Here is a 19685-nt window from a genome sequence, read left to right as displayed (position 1 = left end):
TCCATGACTTCTGGCATGGAAGAGTACCACACACAGAGATGGAGATAGGAAGAATGAGAAAGAGAGAGAGAGCAAGAGAAAGCAATAGAAAGACAGCGAGGAAGAGAGCAAGTCAATATGTGAGAATACTATAGAAAAAAGAGAGAAAGAGCATGAGAGAGAGGGTGCAAGAGAAAGACAGCAAGACAGCCTATGCTTGATGGAGATTTAAGGACAGTGAGAAAAACTAATAGAATGAAAGATAACAAGAGAGCACAAGAAAAAGACAGCAAGAGCTTATGGGTAATAGAGAGCGGTAGAGAAAGAAATGAGTGAGAGCACGAGAAAAGAGTAAGAGGTTTAGACAGGGATGGAAATAGAAGAGATAGAGAGAACAATAGGAAAAAAAAGAAAGAGGATGATGAAGGGGGACATTAAAGAGAGATGAGCGTGAGAAAGACAAAAACAGTGAAAGAAAGCAAGTGAAAGAAAGAAAAGAGTAAGAGGGTGAATGAAAAGAAAGAAAGCAAGGAAGAGAGCAAGTCAATATGTGAGAACTATAGAAAAGAGAGAGAGAAAGACAGAGCAAGAGAGCATAAGAGAGGTAGTGCAAGAGAATGACAGCAAGACAGCCGATGCTTGATGAAGATTTAAGGACATATTGAGAAAGACAGAGAGCATGAGAGAGAACAAGAGAGCACAAGAAAAAGACAGCAAGAGCTTATGGGTAATATAGAGCTGTAGAGAAAGATGAGTGAGAGCACAAGAAAAGAGTAAGAGGTTAAGACAGGGATGGAAATAGAGGAGAGAGAGAGAGAAAAAGAAAAAAAAGAGGATGATGAAAGGGGATATGAAAGAAAGAAGACAGAAACGGAGAGAGAAAGCAAATGAACGAAAAAAAAGGAATAGGAAAAGTAGAAAGAGAAAACAAGAAAAACAGATAGAAAGATAAGAGCAAGAAAATGAGAGAAATAAGAAGAGAATTAAAGAACAAAGAGATCCCAAATTAGGTAAAATAAGGAAAGTCGCAAAACAGTGTGACACAGAGAGCACTGAGCTCATTGTGGGCTGCCCTCAGAACCAGAACCTACATTTTTTAAGATATTTTAAAAATGTTATTAAGATATCTGGTCCAAACACACCTTACTTGACACTGCTACAAGCAAACAAACATCGTCTGCTCCTTCAACACAGACGAGCAAGAGTTCCAGTCTGCAAACTTACCTTCTACCTGCTGGGCTTAGCATGACTGCACCCTGGGTCAGTGTGTGTGGTTGTACAAGTGTGTGTGTGAGAGGAGGTTTTAACCGCACTGCAGGATTTTAAGGATGGCCTTATCAGTGGGCAGCACACGGCAGCATGAGAGGGGTCTTTAGCGAGCCCCTGGCGGCTCAGGGGGTTTAGTAGAAAATGACAGCTTTAGCTTACCCCTCATCAAGCCACTACCACTGATACGCTTTCTCATGCTCTCCGACCTCACTGCCTGCCTTCCTCTCTCTCTCTTATAAATGCTCTTTATACTGTCTCTCTGCCACTCACCCTATACACTCTTCAGTAGCCATTAGCTCTGTGATATTTGCCATGATTAAGCTGTAGAATGCAAGCCAGTATGAGTGTCCATTTACTGACATAACAGTTCTGGCAGTGTTAGCTCTCCAATGATGCTGCATTAAAGAGTCTAAATCATGAAAAAAATAATTTCCTTCAAAGAAAATTAATTTGTCAATAGATGGCAATAGCTTCTATGGTGCATTGTTTTCTAGTTTACTAAAATAAATGCCTGCACATCTTCAGAAATTGAATGTCCGATCCACCAAGCACCTACTATCAGGCCTTGCTTGAACTCCAACAGTTCACAACACCTCACAACTTAAATAAATAAGTGGGTATTCCCAAGCCACCAACTAAGGTTACACTCAAAGATCTATGTGCGTACTACTACTCCAAAACTTTTAGCATGTCAGTGTATTATTCAAGTTTAAAAATAAACCACTCACTCTAGTTCATATATGTAAACTGCAGAAAACAGCTCATATTTAATCATTCCTTATTTATTAATCAATCCTCTGATATGACAAAGTTGACAATGTCACAACACCACAGCTTACAGGACTGCTTAAGCTCTCAATGCTTTTTGAATGTTTATTATTAAATGAATGCAAAATATCCAATTAGAGCAGAGCTCATTCATCTTTTATATGTCCTTAAGGCACAGTAAACAGCTTGTTTCATAATAAAAGAAAAATATACATTTTAAAATGGGCAGATACAAACAAATTGTGGCCATTACTGGAACATAAAACTACAAACATTATATGCACACATGCAACCTCAAGGAATCATATAAAACAGAAGATAAATGCAGGATATAAGCTATTTAACAGCATCTTATGTCTTTTAGTGTCTCAGGGGAAAAGCTTCATTGCTAGCCTTTATTCTCCTAGAGCTGACAGGATAGTGGGAGTCCTAACTACAAGTGGGTGGGATTTTGAAATGACTAAACTGTGGAAGAAAACTGAGAGAAACAAATACATAATTTGGTGATGCCACATTAAGCAGAATCTCATTTTCCAGCTTTGTTAGCTGAATCTGTATCCCATAATCTGGCCTGCAGCACACATAAACTTAAAGGATATGCCTGGCACAGTCTACCACTGAATTTGCTCAAGATTTTACGGTCATTCTCTCATACATTTGGACATGCAATAAAGTTAGAAGACACATTTCACAGCAGGCTATAGAGAAAATGATGAGCTCTGGATATCCTCTGCAGAGCATGTGGATCTATCTCCTCTTCAACCCAAAACGAACAGCTGGGTTCCTTTTCATGCTTAAAATAATAGTTTGGCCAAATATCAAACTTTATCAAAAGCATTTTCAGCATTTATGTGAACTGCATACTGATATCAGTACACACTTTCTCATACTGTATAGCTTTTTGAAATTACACTGCACAGCAACATAAAAATTTATGGCAGCATGTATTTTATATGAACCACTGCTATTTTCAACTTCTCAAGATTTGAGGCAAGTGATAATTTAGGCACAGCGTTTGCTGGGTTGCTATCATGGCTGTCACCTTGTCTCAGAAACTAAAACTTAAACTCCCTCGCGTTTTCTTGTACAATATCTAAATACATTTACATTCAAATACATTTGAAAAAAATAAAACAACTGAAAAAGACAGTATTTTTGGTAAATCTACACACCAGTCTACAGTGATAGAGCCTGTAGGCAAAAAATAGTTGTCAGCAAATAAGAAATGTTTTTTTTTTTGTTGTTGTTTTTTTTAAACACATTATGGAGATTGATTCTATATAAATCCCCTCGACCAGTGCTATCAAGTAATATCCAGGCTAGAGCACCGAAATAGATGTGTGAATTATTCACTAATAATTCACTAGATAATCCAAAACCAACAGCAAACACAGATGCAAAATGGGGTTGTCAAATGCTGAAGAACAAAAGGTTGATTTTCCACTAGACTAGATTAAGGCTAGTCCTAGGCAAATGTTCCTTTTAAAGGAAAATCTCCATTTAAAATGCTTTGTAGTCAAAGACTAGGCTAGATATTGGTTTGGGAAACCACTCTGTAATGTTAAAGCATCATTATGTAGTTGCCCCGATATATTTTTCCATAGATTTAAATATTAAAGAGACTTTTTAACAATTCGTTCTGAAGAACTTGACAATTACTGGAATTTCTAAGTCAATATTGTGACAACCCTAATGCCTAGGACAACATGTACGTGTTATCACGGCTTAAAAGCAGCACCCCAGCTTCCTTCTCCTCTCAAGCAAGCAGGAGGGAACAGGGGACCGGGTAACATATTATGCCAAATTATGTTGCCTGTTAACTCCAGAGCTGTAGCACACAGCTTACTGGGGGGTGCTGAGTGTTTACAGCATGCTTCAAAACAAAGCATTACAGTTTAGAGGCCTCAGCGAGAGGCACTACCGAGCATTTGGGAATAAACAACAAGGCAATCCAAATGTGGGTGTGAGCTGTGAAACAGACTTACGATGAAACCAAGCTTCTTATAGTCTCTGGTGTACATGGACTTGCGCTTATCAATACTGCCGCTGTTGTTGGAATCACACTCGACATCGAAGGCAATCCTGCGCAACTCAAAGATGATATCTCTCTGGGCCTATGAGACAGAGAGACAGAGGAAGAAAAAGAGGAAGAAGGAGAAAGATATAGAGACAGTGAGAAACAGAGAAAGAGAGAGAGAGAAGATTAAGAAATTATCACACAGACTGAAGAGCTGATTTACACATCAAGGGCAGAGACACACCTGATCCTGAGGATCCATCTTGGTCATCATGCGGTCCTCCAAAAGGTTAAATGTCAAGACCTGCAGCATGTAGAGCTGGTGGGCCATCTCCTCGTTAATGGGTTTGTTGCTCCTAATGACGTTCTGAAGAAAGATGAGCAGAAATCAGTGAAACAAAGCTGAAACACACTCTTTTCTCGAGGCCCCAAAAGGGTAAATGGAGGAAAGAGAGAGTATAGAGAGAAAAAGAGAGAGAGAGAAAGAGAAAGAGAGAGTAAGAGAAAGAATAAGTCACTACACTAGTGAGAAATATAAAGTTAAAACAGCAGGGTGAGAAAATGAAAAAGTAGAGTGTGAGTCAACAGGAAGAAAGAGAAAGACAAACACAGTGGAGAACGAAAGAAAGAAAGAAAAAAGAAAGAAAGAAAGAGGGGATAGGATATAAATAATATACAGAGTCTAAGAAATAAAAAGTATAGAAAACTAAAGAAAAAACAATTAGAAAGCGAAAAAAAAAAATAAATAAATAAAATTAGGGGGAGAAAGAGAGAGAGAGAGAGAAAGATAAAGAGAGAGAGAGAAAAAGAGAGAGAGAGAAATAGAGCTGCTTACCTGGAGAATAATGGAGCGCAGCTGCTTCTGTGCGAGAATATGAGACATCTCCTGCAGGAGAACACAAAGAGATACATCACATATATCACACACACAAACAGCCCAGACACGACAGACACAACAGAACAGAACAGCCGGCTCATCCACTGATCTCCACATGATCAGCATGAGATCAGCTCACACAGACACATTTTCTCATTTTCACAGACAAGACACTGAACAAGTAGCTGTACTCTAACACCACACTGCACATCAGAGGGGCTGGAACCAAATCAGAATGCACTTACGGTGAGGGGGCAATCAAGGATGTTCACATTGCTCTCATCAAACTATCGTTAGCACGCAGCGAGGGGAAGAAGCAGAGAAACAGAGAGAGTCAGAGGGAGGAGAGGCAGAGGAATTCTGTTAGTATTGCAGAGAAGGAGAGAGCAGTGAGTCAGCGAAACAAGTGCACATCATCTTAACCCTGGATTTTATACCCAGCTGCAGTTTCATCACATCTCTGTGCCTCCTAATAAGCCTGCATGAGGACTGAAGAGCACCCTGCTTACTTTACAAATAGGCCAATAAGCAATTTAACTACAAACTATTATACACAATACGAGTATTTAGCTCCATATTACACACTATACAGGTACCGTATTTTTCGGACTATAAGGCGCACCGTATTATAAGGCGCACGATGAGTGAACGGTCTATTTTTAGTGTTAGTCCATACACAAGGCGCACTGGATTATAAGGCGCACTAAATGAAACTTTATTTATATCAGTAACAATAACTCTGAGCAATAAATCCTTCACAATATCTGTGAAAAATAACAACATCTCTGAGCAATAAATCAACAAGCACAGCAAGTACGTATTACTCCGCGACGCTCCTGACAACGGTAGCCGCAACGCTCCGACAGACCATAATATTATGTTGAAGCACAGCAAGTACCGCATTACTCCGCGAGGCTTCTGACTATAATAGCGTGTTGTGCCGAATTCGGTGAATAAAACGGTTTTAAAACAGAGATAAAGATTGGATAAGTTTCATTTCTGGATGAAGTGATTTCCAGCGCTGTTTGGATATAACTGTGGATTACAGGAGACTGGATTGATGGATTCTCTTTAGTCTGGACGCGTTTTGAAGGTAGGACCTGTGGCTGAGCGCGGGTGTGTGTTCGGGGGGTGGCGGCAGTGACCGGAGGTTACCCCAGGACAAAAGGAGAGCCTTTTATTACTGGAAACATGCGCTCTGACGCAGCTCTAATTCATGAAACATACATCCTACAGTAAAAGCACAGTTCTGGAATCCGGAGAGCCAGACGGTTCGAATGGTGTATGACATGACCGCATTCGATGAAATATGGACGAACGATAAACGCAAATATGAGAGTTATGAATTATTAAAATCATAACCAAGGCATATTTCGCCCTAAATGTTTATTTTCTGAAAGGATATTCCGCTACATAGCTCAAAAGCAGAGATTCTAAGCTTTAAAATGGTATATTGGATGTCTATATTGAACCTGTAACTGTTCATAACTATTCAGAAACACAGCCAGTTATGAAATATTAAATATTTCTGGCCCGCCGGTGGGCCAGCGCGTGTTAAGAGGTTAACTTTACTTAGAAGTGGGCGCTAAAAAGAAACAGTTTGTGCTATTACCCCAGAACGGGTGGAAAGGAAAGTTTACCGGCACCTTGTTCTGGCCACGGAGCTACAGTGGAAACTAGCTACCCTGAACCACAGCCGAGAGGCAGTACGGCAGTCAAAGGTAACCGCGCGCTAGCCCAAGAGGGGGATCTTTTTCTGGCGTGGGTGAGGAATTCTGCACAACAGAGCGCCGTGTACCACATAAAAATCGAGGTCAGTAAACACAAGCAAAATCCATACACAAGGCGCACTGCATTATAAGGCGCAATGACAATTTTTGGGAAAAAATAAGTATTTTAAGTGCGCCTTATAGCCCGAAAAATACGGTATTGTACAAATAGGAAGGTAGCTACACTATATGAACAAAAGTATTGAGACACCTGCTCATTCATTACTGCTTCCAAAATCAAGGAGTTTTTTTTTAAGAATTTTTGAGTATCTGCACCCAACCTATCTGAAAAGTATTGCCAAGCCCACGCTTGGCATTAGAAATTTTGCCAATAGCTTCGTGTTTACCAGCTCCAGAGAGTCCTATTCTATTGGCAGATATTGTTATGTAAAAACCTATAAAATGATATGGATTTCCAGTAAGACACACACAAAGAACTTCAAGGATACCTCACACTAATAGGGTAACTGAAGAAACTCTTAATTATCAATAACCCCTTGCAGAGGCTTTGTGTTTTCCTAAAATAATATGTAGATCTCACTAAAAGAGATTATTAAAATAACTTTTAAGGCTTTTTCTAGGGTTGCTCACTAGCCTCTTTATATTGTAGCAGGTTCCTTGAGTAAACATGTGGTTAATTAATACTGAAATTAAGAGATTCAAGATTTTTTATTTATTGTCACGTCACAGAGTACAGGTGTATATGTGAGTGAAAAACTTGGGTGCAGGTTCCCACTATTGTGCAGAGAACAGTATTTACAACAAGTAGAATAATAATAAAATAAAATAGAATAGGAATTAAGGAATAAGACACTACATGCAGCCGAACATGCAGCTGAACAGTCTAGATTATAAAACACCAAGTCAAAAATGGAACTGTTTCAAACTATCTAAATTATTACTGAACAGCTTTAATACCAGTGCTGTTTCTGCTCTGCTGCTCATCTTGGGACCAACAGGGACATGCTGACACAAAAAATGATCTTCATCCTTCAGTTCTTTTCTTTCAAGCATTAGTAGTTTTTTCATATTATAAAAGTTACATAGTATTGCAGATTAACTTCTAGGAGAACACAAAATCCTGTTTCTATTATTTTACATTAATTGTGTATATATTTTTTCTCATTAAGCTGAATTTAATATACTTTTAGACTTTCAGATTTTAAGCACACTTGTGGGAGGGAACTTTGCTGACCAGCAGCTCTGCCATGTCCAGCATCTGCATGATTGACAGGCCACAGGGTGGGCAGTGAGGGGTCGACGTCAGCATAGAGAAGAGTCACAGGTCTGCTAAACTCAGCACTTGGCAAACAAGCAAGCAGCTATTGAAGTGCTGTACTACGGCAGACACACACACACACACACACACACACACACACACGCACACACAAGCACATATGCAGACATGTATGTATGTACTCTATATGGACAAAAGTAATGGGATGCCTGATCATTCATTGTTGCCTTTGAAACCAGCAAAAAACAATAAACTATAAAATAACAGTCCTCCTGCTTTTGTTGGAGTAACTGTCTCTACTTTTCAGGAAGAATTTAGCTAGAGTGCTTTGAAGCACTGCTGTGAGGATTTGATTGAATTCATTAACAACAGTGTGACTGAAGTACTATTCTGTAAGAAATACTTATTACTCTACTGGAGCTAAAAAGCTGTGTGTGTGCATTTGCACATCTGTGTCAGCAGTTGGGTGCAAAGTAAAGCAGCTGAATGCATTTATCAGACGTGGTGTCCACAAACACTTGGACTTGGTGTACATACACACATACTAATGCACAATATAGAAAAATAGCATGTTGCAAAAAGAATGATGCATTTTCTGAAACAAACACAGGATGGTTGCACAGCTTTAGTTTCCTTCTTCTAAGCAGTTAATAGGCTGTTGCTAAGGGGCTGCTATTGTATCCCATGTTGCAATGGTGTTGTTAAGAGTTTTCTAAATCTAAAGCTGCTAAGATGTCTTTGCAAAGTTGTTGCTATATTGTCACTGTGCAACCAATATTAAAATGTCACATATTACAAGCGTTGTATTCCCTCCAACAAATTATATGCACATTGATGAACAACTAGTAAGATTTAGTGCACCATATATAATGGGAATGCTGAAAGCTGTAAAAAAAAAAAACAGCAGGGACTCATGTGATATTGGTTAGGATGCTCACAGTGCACAATATAATTTAATAAACGGTTAGAGGCTCATTTACATAATTCAGCCCTGTGCTATATCAAGCTTGCAACGATACTGTTAATGTAATATCAACAATTAATAAACAATATTACTTACTGGTAACACTTTACAATTGAGCTTACAATTAACACTGCTTAGGACAGTAATGAACATATTTAAATGTTTAAGTAACATCTCAACTAATTATTTATCGACTCTAGTTAATACATCAATAAACATTAAAAGAGTGTTGTAAATAAAAAATAACTGAATCAGTTTAACAATTACAACTGATGAAATCAATAATTAGTGAGACATCCTGTTTTGTAGTGTTAATTAATGTAGCCCTATTTTAAAGAGTTACCCACATATTTATTCCACACATGCAAACAAAGCATTGCTATCATTAGTTGTGTAGAAAGTGTAAAATAGGGTCTTGTGGGGCTTCTGAGCTAAAACCAATACAATCCTGTAATGTTGAATAGTCATTTTTGCTCAGGAATTTCATTCCTCATTCTTACTCCCAGTAATGCATCAATTTACCAGCAAGAGACGACATTATGAGAAATATATGTGTGAGTACCTGTCTCTTCTCCTCAGGGGCCTTCAGGAACAGAGCATTAATCACAGCAATGGTGTAAGTCTGAATGTCCTGATCCGTTCTGAACACAGAGAGAGAAAAACAATATCCCCAGGCACAGGGACAGAGAACGACGCTCAGTCTTTGTCAATTCTTTTGTTATAGTAAATGATGATATATATCTCTGCACGCAGAGCAAAGAAGTTCAGAAGCAGCTCTCCCGTGGGACAGCGGTTCTCCGTACCCTTGGAGATGAGGCATGAGCTGGCCGATGGTGATCTCTTGTGCCACCTTCTGGTAGAGGTCCTGACTGTTGAGCACCATAGACTCCAGGATGGCCAGCGATCTCTGTAGCACTGCGGAGTCCATGGAGGACTTGCACACAAAACTGGCAATCTGTACCATAGAGACAAAAAAGGTCTGAGCAAGCATGGATCACCGTTACTGTCTGTTAGCATTACTGTTTAAATGTAATGTAGTTTAAATGATTGGTTGAGTGATATAATTACTACATCACATCTTACTTATTTATTTTAAAAAGATGGGCTGGTCATAATGTAAAAAAATGGGTTGAAAAATGTACAATTACTCATAAACTTTATGTGGATACAATAAACAAATAAACTTTATAATTTGAATTTATAATTCAACACAAAGCATACAAATGCAGTAATTTTATATATTTATGTTAAAGTACTGTCATAGTTTCTAGATTAATAAAGTATAAGTATAAGTATCTTATTAATAAACACTAGATTATCTAGATATAACTAGATTAACACATATTTCTTAACATGTTAAATTGCCAAAAACAATGTTTGTTTGTTGATCTATCATTTTTGTTTAGGTTATTTAAAGCAAGACGTAATTCAATCAATACTACTTTTTTTTGACTGACCTGGGCCAGCCCAGGTCATTTTACGTAGCAAGTGTCATTTCTGCCCACATTGTTTAATGAGATGCAATAAGCAAAATTGCGTTTTTCACACTTAAAGCTATAAAACAAAGTGCTCAGATTATCATATGAGAAGATATTATTATTAAAGATTAAAATATAATTTTAACACATTTTCACATGGCTAGTACATGACTATTGTTACATCTGTGCTCACTAAAGAACTGTACTGTCCATGACATTTGCAGCTAAAATATCACCAAATTAATTAATTTCTAATGAAACCTTTAATAATCCTGCTAACATATTAGATATTTATACAAAAACAAACAAAAAATATTTATCATTTGGACTATACTGTATGATATAGACTTGTTTTGTAGAATCGCTCATGTACAGTTTTAATAAAAAACGTAACAAAATAATCAAAGCAATGATAATCAAAGCCTTTTGATAAGATACATATACATATATATATATATATATATATATATATATATATATATATATATATATATATATATATATATATATATATATATATATATATATATATATATATACACACACACAAAGGTAGCAAGCCTTTTAAAAACCCAAAGTACCCCACATTGTAAGGAGTTTAGTTAACAGACCTTCTTGATGAAGGCCACAGAGAACGTGTCCCATGAGACGATGCCGTGGTCCATCAACTCCACAAAGGCCGTCAGTGTGAAGGAAAGCATTTCCCCAAAGCTGCAAGAAACAAGACAACAGCCACTAGCCTCATGTCTACCTACTGAGCTGCCCTGGAGCACGGCCAAGCCTTAGTCTCACTGGGGGCAGGGGGCATTAGCAGGGTCTCAGCCAACAACACAGCAAGAGAGAAGCCACAGCGCAGAAGAGAGCTGGAGCAGAACAGCGTATGAAGGCAGCATGGCACTAAAGCCTCCAGCTCACACAACAACAGGGGGCGCCACAGCATCAGCAGGCGCGAGGCAGCTCGGAGGCAGCACAACTCAACAGCAGACTCGTGCATAAAAATCCTGCGTCTGACTGATGGGGAACTGTTACATCATTGCTTAAGTGATATATTTACTACATCACATCTCACTTAATAATTACAAAAAAAAAAATTATGGGTAATAAATATAAAAAAAAGCTAAAAATTAACAATAACTTGTATGTAACTTTATGTGAAAAGAAATGAACTAATAAACTTTCCAGAATTTATAATTCAACACAAAGCATTAAACATATACAAATGCAGTAATACGTAATATGAAATCTTTTATTTACACGTTACAAATTACCTCTAATTAAAGTAACAGTGTCTCATAGTGGTTTACAGAACCGGTTGAAGGTTGACAGACTTGGTGAGAGTTAGGCCCAGAGGGCAGCGTGGGTTAATACAGCATCGGCCCCAGTGAGATATTAGTTTCAGTACAGCAGTCTTTGTAGTAAGAAAGCATTTGCACCTGGAATTGAGCAGCAATTTTTAACCCCCTGATCCTCAAACTTATTTTTAAGTGGGTGATTTAACACCTACTACTTGTTAAATACAAAATATAATTATTCAGTATCTATTAATTATGCAATAAATAGTAATTATTCAGTAAGTGCTTATATAGTACATAGTAATCATAAGTATCTACTAATTATTCAATAAAAAAGCAATAGTTTGAAAGCATTCAGTGTCACTAAATATTCAGTAAGTAGTAATTATCTAGTATTTACTAATAGGTCAATAAGTAGCAATTATTTAGTAGGTTTTAATTATTACATAAATGATAATCAAAAAGTACCTACTAATGAATCAGAGTATTCTAATAATTCTAATATTCTAATAATGAGTTGCAATTATTTAGGAACTACTTATTGTTTAGCATCTAGTAATTATTCAATTATTTAATTAATGAGTAATTACGCAGAACCTACTTATTATTTAGTATCTACTACTTATTCAATGAGTATAATCAGTATATACTCATATTTAAATAAGTTGTAATTATTTAGTAACTAATAATTATTTACTATATGGTAAATGGTAATTTACTCAGAACTTTCTAACATTTAAAATAATTAATTACGATTTACAATATGCTAATGTTTTAATTAGTAGTAATCATTCCGTGGTCTGGGACCACATACAGGGCTTTAGGGTTGAAATGATTCTATTAAAAGATCCTATAAATGCTGTTGGGCTGTGATGTGACTGTCTGACCCCTCCCTTGACTAGACGCTTAGAGGTGGAGTGAAATGAGAGGTGGTTTAGGTGTAACTCGGGTTTGGTGTGTTATTATGTCCGCTTTCTGAAGGCTTTAATCAGTGTGCTGCTATTTTAGACATAAGGAATGACATCATACGGTTCCCTCCCTAATCTAAGTTTACAAGAGTGTAACTCTATTTCATACTTGGCACAGACAATATGAATGAGTTAATCTAGAGAATGTCATTGTTATGAGCAGTACTCTGGGGAATCTGAATACATCACACTGTCTTACAATTAACCAGTGAAGTAATATAATCTACTGCTACATTTCCCAGGTGAGTGCTGTGGTTAGTATCCATCTACACCCTAAAACCCCAAGTTGCCCAATACCACATGCAAAAGAGACGGAGAGTGCCGACTGGGTTATATGAAAAAAGTGAATAAAAGAAGAAAATTATTAAGTAAAAACCACAAAAAAAGTCTTATTAGAAACCAGTAGCGGCTGCAGGAGCTGCCGTGTTATTCCCCATCAGTTTGATGGTGCAGACCAGAGCCAGATCATGCAGACTGTGGTCAGGAGGATTAGAGGCTAAGAGACAGTGGGGTTATCCAGCTCGAGGGGGGAGGGGCTTACCAGGGCTTCATCATCTTCTGTAGTTTCTGATACCGTCTGCAAAGATTTAAAAACTTTGACGTCAGGGAGACAGCAAAACCAACAGGGACAGGTCTGATCTGCTGGTCTCCTTCAGATACAGTCAATCAGAGCCAGCACACAGAGACAGGCTAGTGATAGGACATGACTACTGACAGCACCATTGAGAAGGTGGGTGTGGGACACAACAAACAACATCATCCAATAAAAAACAGGATTTCATAAACAATTCTGACATCTATAAATGTGAGGTGACATACGTCAGACATACTATACAAACTAAATGAGCTTACAAATAAAAGACACAAAGCATGCAAAGCAGAGCAACACTCGCATTCTCACCAGCATTCGCATAATATTCATACAATGCAGACTTTGCATTGCAGAAACTGCTACAAACATGTTCTACACAAATTCTGCATTATATAAACTGACATCAGTTTTACTTTCTAACATAAAAAACAGCTTACATTAACACTATAATAAAAACAACTATCCAAATTAAACCTTACAGTTAAACAAGAAACTGTCACAGACAGGCAAAAACTTTGCATCTTCATTTTTGCAGATTTGGGCTTTTTTTTTTTGACAAAAATGGTATTTAACTGCACACATCATCATTCTTGAAGATATGTAACTGCTATAATTACCATCAGTTTAATAGATCCCAAAATGATTGCTGTGGGACTACAAATAACTCAAAATAGTTTCTGAAGACGAGTTAAAAAAAAAAAAAAAAAAAAAAATATATATATATATATATATATATATATATATATATATATATACCAAGGTTGTAAGGGTTTCTGTAATAGCTGCTATTTCAGTTATATGAGGTCTCCATTTTTGACATAATTTGAATCCGACAGCAGTGTCGAAAAAATTATGATTAATGCACCTATATCAATTCTTTAAAATAACTTTGTATACAATCTTTTTACTTTGACATTTTTCTTTCTCCTGTAAAGATGCCATTTTTGAGATGCAACGTTTTTGCTTGACAGTGACTATACAGTATGGATAATATGGAGACACATGTTTGTAATCATGCATTATCAATCATACAGAAATGAATGGCTTTTGTTTATCTGTCATGTCTCACTGTTCTGTCAGCAGGACATACTGTACGCTCCATAAATGTGATTGACTGAGTGTGACGCTCTGTTCTTCTAAGCAGAAGCATATTGTTCATGTGGCAGCTTAATTGTTGGCCCACTGCCTTGCACTGTATTCTTAACTGTGTGGTTTGTGTTGTGCGCATTATATGTAGTTGAACGGAAGTAAACAGTAATAGCCACTAGAGGGAGACTGTTTACTGCTCAGGCTGGCTTTCGCCCACATTCATGACTCTTGATGTCATCAGGCCGAGCCTGGAGCATTGGTTTCGGTGCCCTCGGGAGTGCCGTCATGCCTTAGTCTCCTTAATAATTACAGTATGGTCAGTACTGCGCTGGAATCTGTGGCAAGAATTTGAGCCTCGGCATGTGTGTGTGTGTGTGTGTTTGTGTGTGTGTGTGCATGCATGCCTTGGTGCCTTTCAGTATGAAAGGACTGCACAGAAACCCACACACAAGCTCTTTGAGGTCAGGAGCTGTTGACACAGAGCTGCTTTATGTATGGCGTGCCCATAGAAACCAATAGCAAGGCCACTACAACTATTCACAGTGATGTGGAAACACTTCCACTGGGAACCACTGTGGGGGACGGAGGATGATGTCAAAATAATGATGTTAAAACACTGAAGTAAGACAAAGAGCCTCTTTCCTAGCTGGATTTAACCATACATGGCAATAAAGATGGGAGACTGAAGAAACACAAGGGATATGTTAATACATATTGCAGTGTGTTTAAATAACAGCTGGAGAAAAGGTTTTAATGTAAACCTATTTCTTGATTTTTCCAAGCACTAAAATCTAAAGTTCCAACTTAAACAAATAGGAAATCGTCATTTTTTCCAAGATTACAATAATACTTAAAACTGGATTCCCCCATTTTTTGGTCATTTTCCTGCTCAAACACTACTGATTCAAACCATTAGCTCATCGCTAAGTTTAGATCAGACTAAAAATTAAAACTGGCTCTAATATACAGAGACCTCTGATATAATGTCTTAATCACCTGAATCAGCTGTGTTAGATAAGGGTTGGAGTCTATCTCTAAGACCAAGACTGAGCAGTCCTGATTTAGATGCTGTGTTAGGACAAGGAAAGTACCAAACTACTCTGGACTACAACCAACCTCACTCAGTTCCCCAGTAGTTACGATTATAACAATGAAAGAACACATTGTCCTAACAGAAGCTATAGAGAAGGACAGCATTCATTCATATTGTCACTGTCACACAAAAATGTTATAGCTCCAAAATTGCAACTTTGCAAAGGAAAAAAATGTTCAACTTTTCATAGAAGTTTTAATATAAAACAAATTTATTCCAAAGTCAGCTTTGGAAGTATAATATTTTTGTTGGTCCATTCATTATTAAATTAATTACATTTTATAACAAATGTAAAGAATCTCTACGAGAGTGACATCATATCGAATATAAGACCACTAAAGCAAACTTGTAATTCATTCAGACATGCTCAATCAGCTGTAAGTCAGTGCTATATATTTAAAAATCGCACAGACACAGTGCAAGAATTTTAAGAATCTATGAATATTAGAATGAAAAAGGTATTTATGACTAGGCTTAATGTCTGTTTAAATAGAGTATACTTTCTTTTCAATGGAAAAAATCCATACAAAGTGTTGTGTAGTCCAATAATAGGCTTATTCTGTCTGGGAAACTGCCCCTTTGTGTTCATCTGCCCAGTAAAACACCAATCAGAATTAATATATTTAGAATTGCAACAAAAAGTTTTGATTTTACATCATTTACATTCTTTAAAACATCTCCAACTCAATCTCTTCTCACTGGAGTCTAGTATTATTAATAATTATTATCCAACATCAGTGCTTAAATGATAATAAATCAGATACATCCATGTGCTGGCTGTGGGTATCTATGGAGAAATGTGGAACCAAGCCGTTTTTGTTCCTCAAACTAGCTAGAAATATGTGCTACTTTTTACTGTATTTATGTTTACATGCATCTAAGGATGGGCAATATGACAATTATTAATGTATTGTAGGTCTGAAACTGAATTATTTTGTTAGTCGACTAATCTGATGATTATTTTTTCGATTAGTCGATTGGTCAATGATTATTTTTGCCATGTCCTCCACCTCTAAAAAAAAAACAAAAAAAAAGTGTAGTTTAAATGTAGAAGGTACTGATATTTAGTGAGTAGATGTGTCATCTGTTGTGTTTGGGTACATTTACCCAACTCCCATTACGTTTCTGTCCCCAGCGTTTTGTGAAATATGGTACTGTTACGAATGAACAATAAGTTGACAATGAAATTTGTAGTTGACAAATAGAAATAATCAACATTGTCGATTATATATACTTATTGTTGCAGATCTAGCGTATTGTGATACATTGTTATTATAATACACAATTCCTGCACATTCTGAGGATATCGTTTGTAAAAATCTAACAATACTTTTGCATTTTGCCTGTGTCTCAAAAGATTGTAATTGACATGGTGTATAGTAAAAATGTATTTAAATATAGTACTTTTTATCCTATCCTTACTTGCACCTGTTACGACTCTTCTTGATTAGAACAAATGTCTTACATAATCTGCTTTGGTGCCTAAAATATCTGCACAGTACTGTTCACTGATTTAACATTCCAATTATATTCGGCTACAGATTTACAGTTACTGAAGACTTAATCGTGAGGGTACTACCCCAGTGATGGCTGGATACTTTTTCCTTAAAAGAGTGCATTTAACACTCTGTAGAACGAGTTATAAATACCATACATTAGATAAACATCTCCCCCTTCTCTGCTGCGGCATCAGACTAGAACAAATCGACCATCTATCTGATTTGCCTGCGAGCCCTAAGTAAAAAAGCCCATATTTATCCAGCTCTTCACTGCCTGACTGGGGGAGGAATAATTAGGCTAGAACCCCCCGGAGGCCAGGCTGAGTGGTCTGACGCTGTCCTGAGGCTGACCTGCCTGGAGGACAGATAGTGGGGACCCCTTGGCCATTCATTACCATTCAAAGCTGCCCTCAGTGGGTGGGAAAGCTGGAGTGTAATAGCAGAGATATGTCCTCGCTCTCCCTTTCGGCTTCTCTCTCCCCCCCTGAACACACAGCTATCTCTCTTTTTTCCCCTCAATCTCATCCTTTGTTCTCTCATTCCTCACCCAGCATTCTCTCCTCATTCTTTGTCAGTTCACTCTCACTACTTCCTCTTCTAGTAGGACTCAATCAATATATCATCTGTCTGATAAACCGGTCTGACACAGAGTTTAACAAATTTACTGGCATGGGTGAAATTCCCCCCGATACGGCATTAATAAACTGTCTTGAATTATTTACATTAATCTAAATCTCTTTACAATAAACAATTCTTTCACTAATCAATGTAGCTTCTTAACTTCAGCTATGGTTGCCAAAATGTCTAGATAAGTAATGCAACAAAATGCGTGCTACAGTGTTTGATGAGCTATTTTTATACAAGACAAATCTATTTCTAAAAGAGTAAGATTTTTTTTATATATATATAATTTTCTTAGTATTTAATCATTTTGACATTTCGGTATTGAACATTTCAACAGACATAGATCATTGCAACATCTCTTTATTTATTTTAAATGGTCAGGGTTCTATATCTGTCAGTATTTACAGATACACTCATTTTTTAAAAAATATTTTCTGTACAACTGTTAGGTATGTTTGAGTGTATTTCCTAGTTTGAATTAGCATCCTGTCACAACAACTTGTTTAGCCTATAAATAATGTGATAATTTGCTTTAAATTACAGGAAAGGCAATTCTGACATTCTTTAACATTGTTTATTTGTTGTCAAATTTAATCCACCATTTATTTGTTATTTTTAAACAATTTTATAATATGAATAATAAGAATGAACACCATAAGCTGCCTTCTTAAGATGAATTTTACCACCCCTTCATGTTCTATTGGGAATATGACTTTCATCTGTATATAAAGGATATTAGTAAGAATTTTACTCCTGAGGTGGGAAATTGTTTGGATAATAAACATATCTTTCATGCTGTGTAAGGGGGTATGGCACCTTTGCTAATTTGTTTATTGAATTATATCTTTTTTTTTTTTTTGGATAACAGTCATATCAGTTGGATCCTGATGTTCTCTAGAACACAATCACTCAATCTCTCTCTTGGTCTCTTTCCATCTCAACCCTTTCTGTCCCCTCCCTTTCTCTCTGAGGCAGTGTTGCAGTCTGTTGGCTGAGTACAGGCTCCCCATGGGGCTGCCGTCAGAACAAGCACTGCAAAAAGCTCCACCTCAGCAGATAGTCTAGCCACGCTTTAACCTTCAACTGGGACAACCCCCTCGGCCAAGCTACACTGCATCCCACACACACACAAACACACACATTTATACACACAAAGATGAGGAAGACAAAGAGGGTGGAATACTGAAGTAGCTTTATTTAACCTGAGTGCTCGCAATGTAAACTAACCGCTGCCCTCAAAACCTTTTTCCACATAGTTAAGATTCTACACGAGTAGCAGATCAGGTAAGGCTGAGGCCGCCGTTAAAGGGTGACTCAGCAGCACCGACTTATTTTAAAGAACGACGATGTATACATAGACGAGACTCGAGTTCATAAGGTAAAAGTGTGGTACAGTTGCAGTGCCTTAGTGTTAAAGGCTATAAGAGCAAGTTAACCCTTTCTCTGCTGTTGTGAGCTTATCGGGCTATGGTGGACCAGCGGTCAGAGCACTGGGCTCTCAAAGACTGGGTCCTGGGTTTGGCAAGATGCCACTTTTAGGTCCATGAGCAAGGATTTTATCCATCACTGTGTATGTGTGCTCACTAGTATGTGTGTGTGTGTTAACTGCATAGATGGGTTAAAGGTGGAGGCCAAATTCCATCTGTGCCTAGCACAAGTAAATATGGTGAATATGATTGTCTTTTCTAACAGTGCAAGTCAGTGGGCCTTAGCAACTAACAGTGTGCCCCTATAGCTCGAGTCCACCTGTGTGGGCACACCTGAGAATGGAAGGGCGGGGCAAAGAGGAGGATGTGAAGTAGAGCATGACTTCAGAAAAAAAGCAAGACAGCAGAAACTTGACTTACTCTGTGCCGCTCTCCACCATCTGAGTGAGCAGAGTAATGCCGTCCAGGTTAATGAACTCTTGGGCGAAGGTAACGTCTCTGGAGGAATTGGCCAGCTCCTTCAAACCGTCCAGCTTCACGTCCAGACTGGATGACTGGACGCGCTCGTACAGCTGCTGTGCCATCTGGGCCTGGGAGCACAGCCAAGAAGGGTAGACAAACATGGGTCACACACACATTCGCACATACATAGAGAGGGGTCATTAACAGGATGAATGACTAATGGCTAATGGGTTTCATACTAATGAGAGGGGCCATTTAATTGAAATATTTTGTGTTCAGTA

General features: G+C 37.7%; 1 protein-coding gene across 5 annotated transcripts in view; it reads right to left on the bottom strand.

The window, feature by feature from the left end:
- Positions 1-19685, bottom strand: part of elmo1 (engulfment and cell motility 1 (ced-12 homolog, C. elegans)) — a 119064-nt gene that overhangs the window by 51955 nt on the left and 47424 nt on the right. For 2 of the 5 annotated variants that reach the window (XM_007258858.4, XM_007258857.4), the window contains exons 6-14: positions 19363-19532; positions 13160-13195; positions 10970-11069; positions 9684-9835; positions 9443-9521; positions 5156-5197; positions 4869-4919; positions 4278-4400; positions 4002-4130 (exon numbers count right to left, since the gene is read on the bottom strand). In XM_007258858.4, coding sequence (XP_007258920.2) covers positions 4002-4130; positions 4278-4400; positions 4869-4919; positions 5156-5197; positions 9443-9521; positions 9684-9835; positions 10970-11069; positions 13160-13195; positions 19363-19532 — 882 coding nt within the window. The remainder of the gene's footprint in view (positions 1-4001; positions 4131-4277; positions 4401-4868; positions 4920-5155; positions 5198-9442; positions 9522-9683; positions 9836-10969; positions 11070-13159; positions 13196-19362; positions 19533-19685) is intronic. The other 3 variants (XM_022683222.2, XM_022683221.2, XM_022683223.2) reach the window with 3 other exon arrangements.

Source organism: Astyanax mexicanus, chromosome 3 (assembly GCF_023375975.1).
Source record: "Astyanax mexicanus isolate ESR-SI-001 chromosome 3, AstMex3_surface, whole genome shotgun sequence".
NCBI classification, from domain to species: Eukaryota; Metazoa; Chordata; class Actinopteri; order Characiformes; family Acestrorhamphidae; genus Astyanax; species Astyanax mexicanus.
Note: the sequence above shows the minus strand (reverse complement) of the source record. Positions and strands in the feature narration are given on the sequence as shown.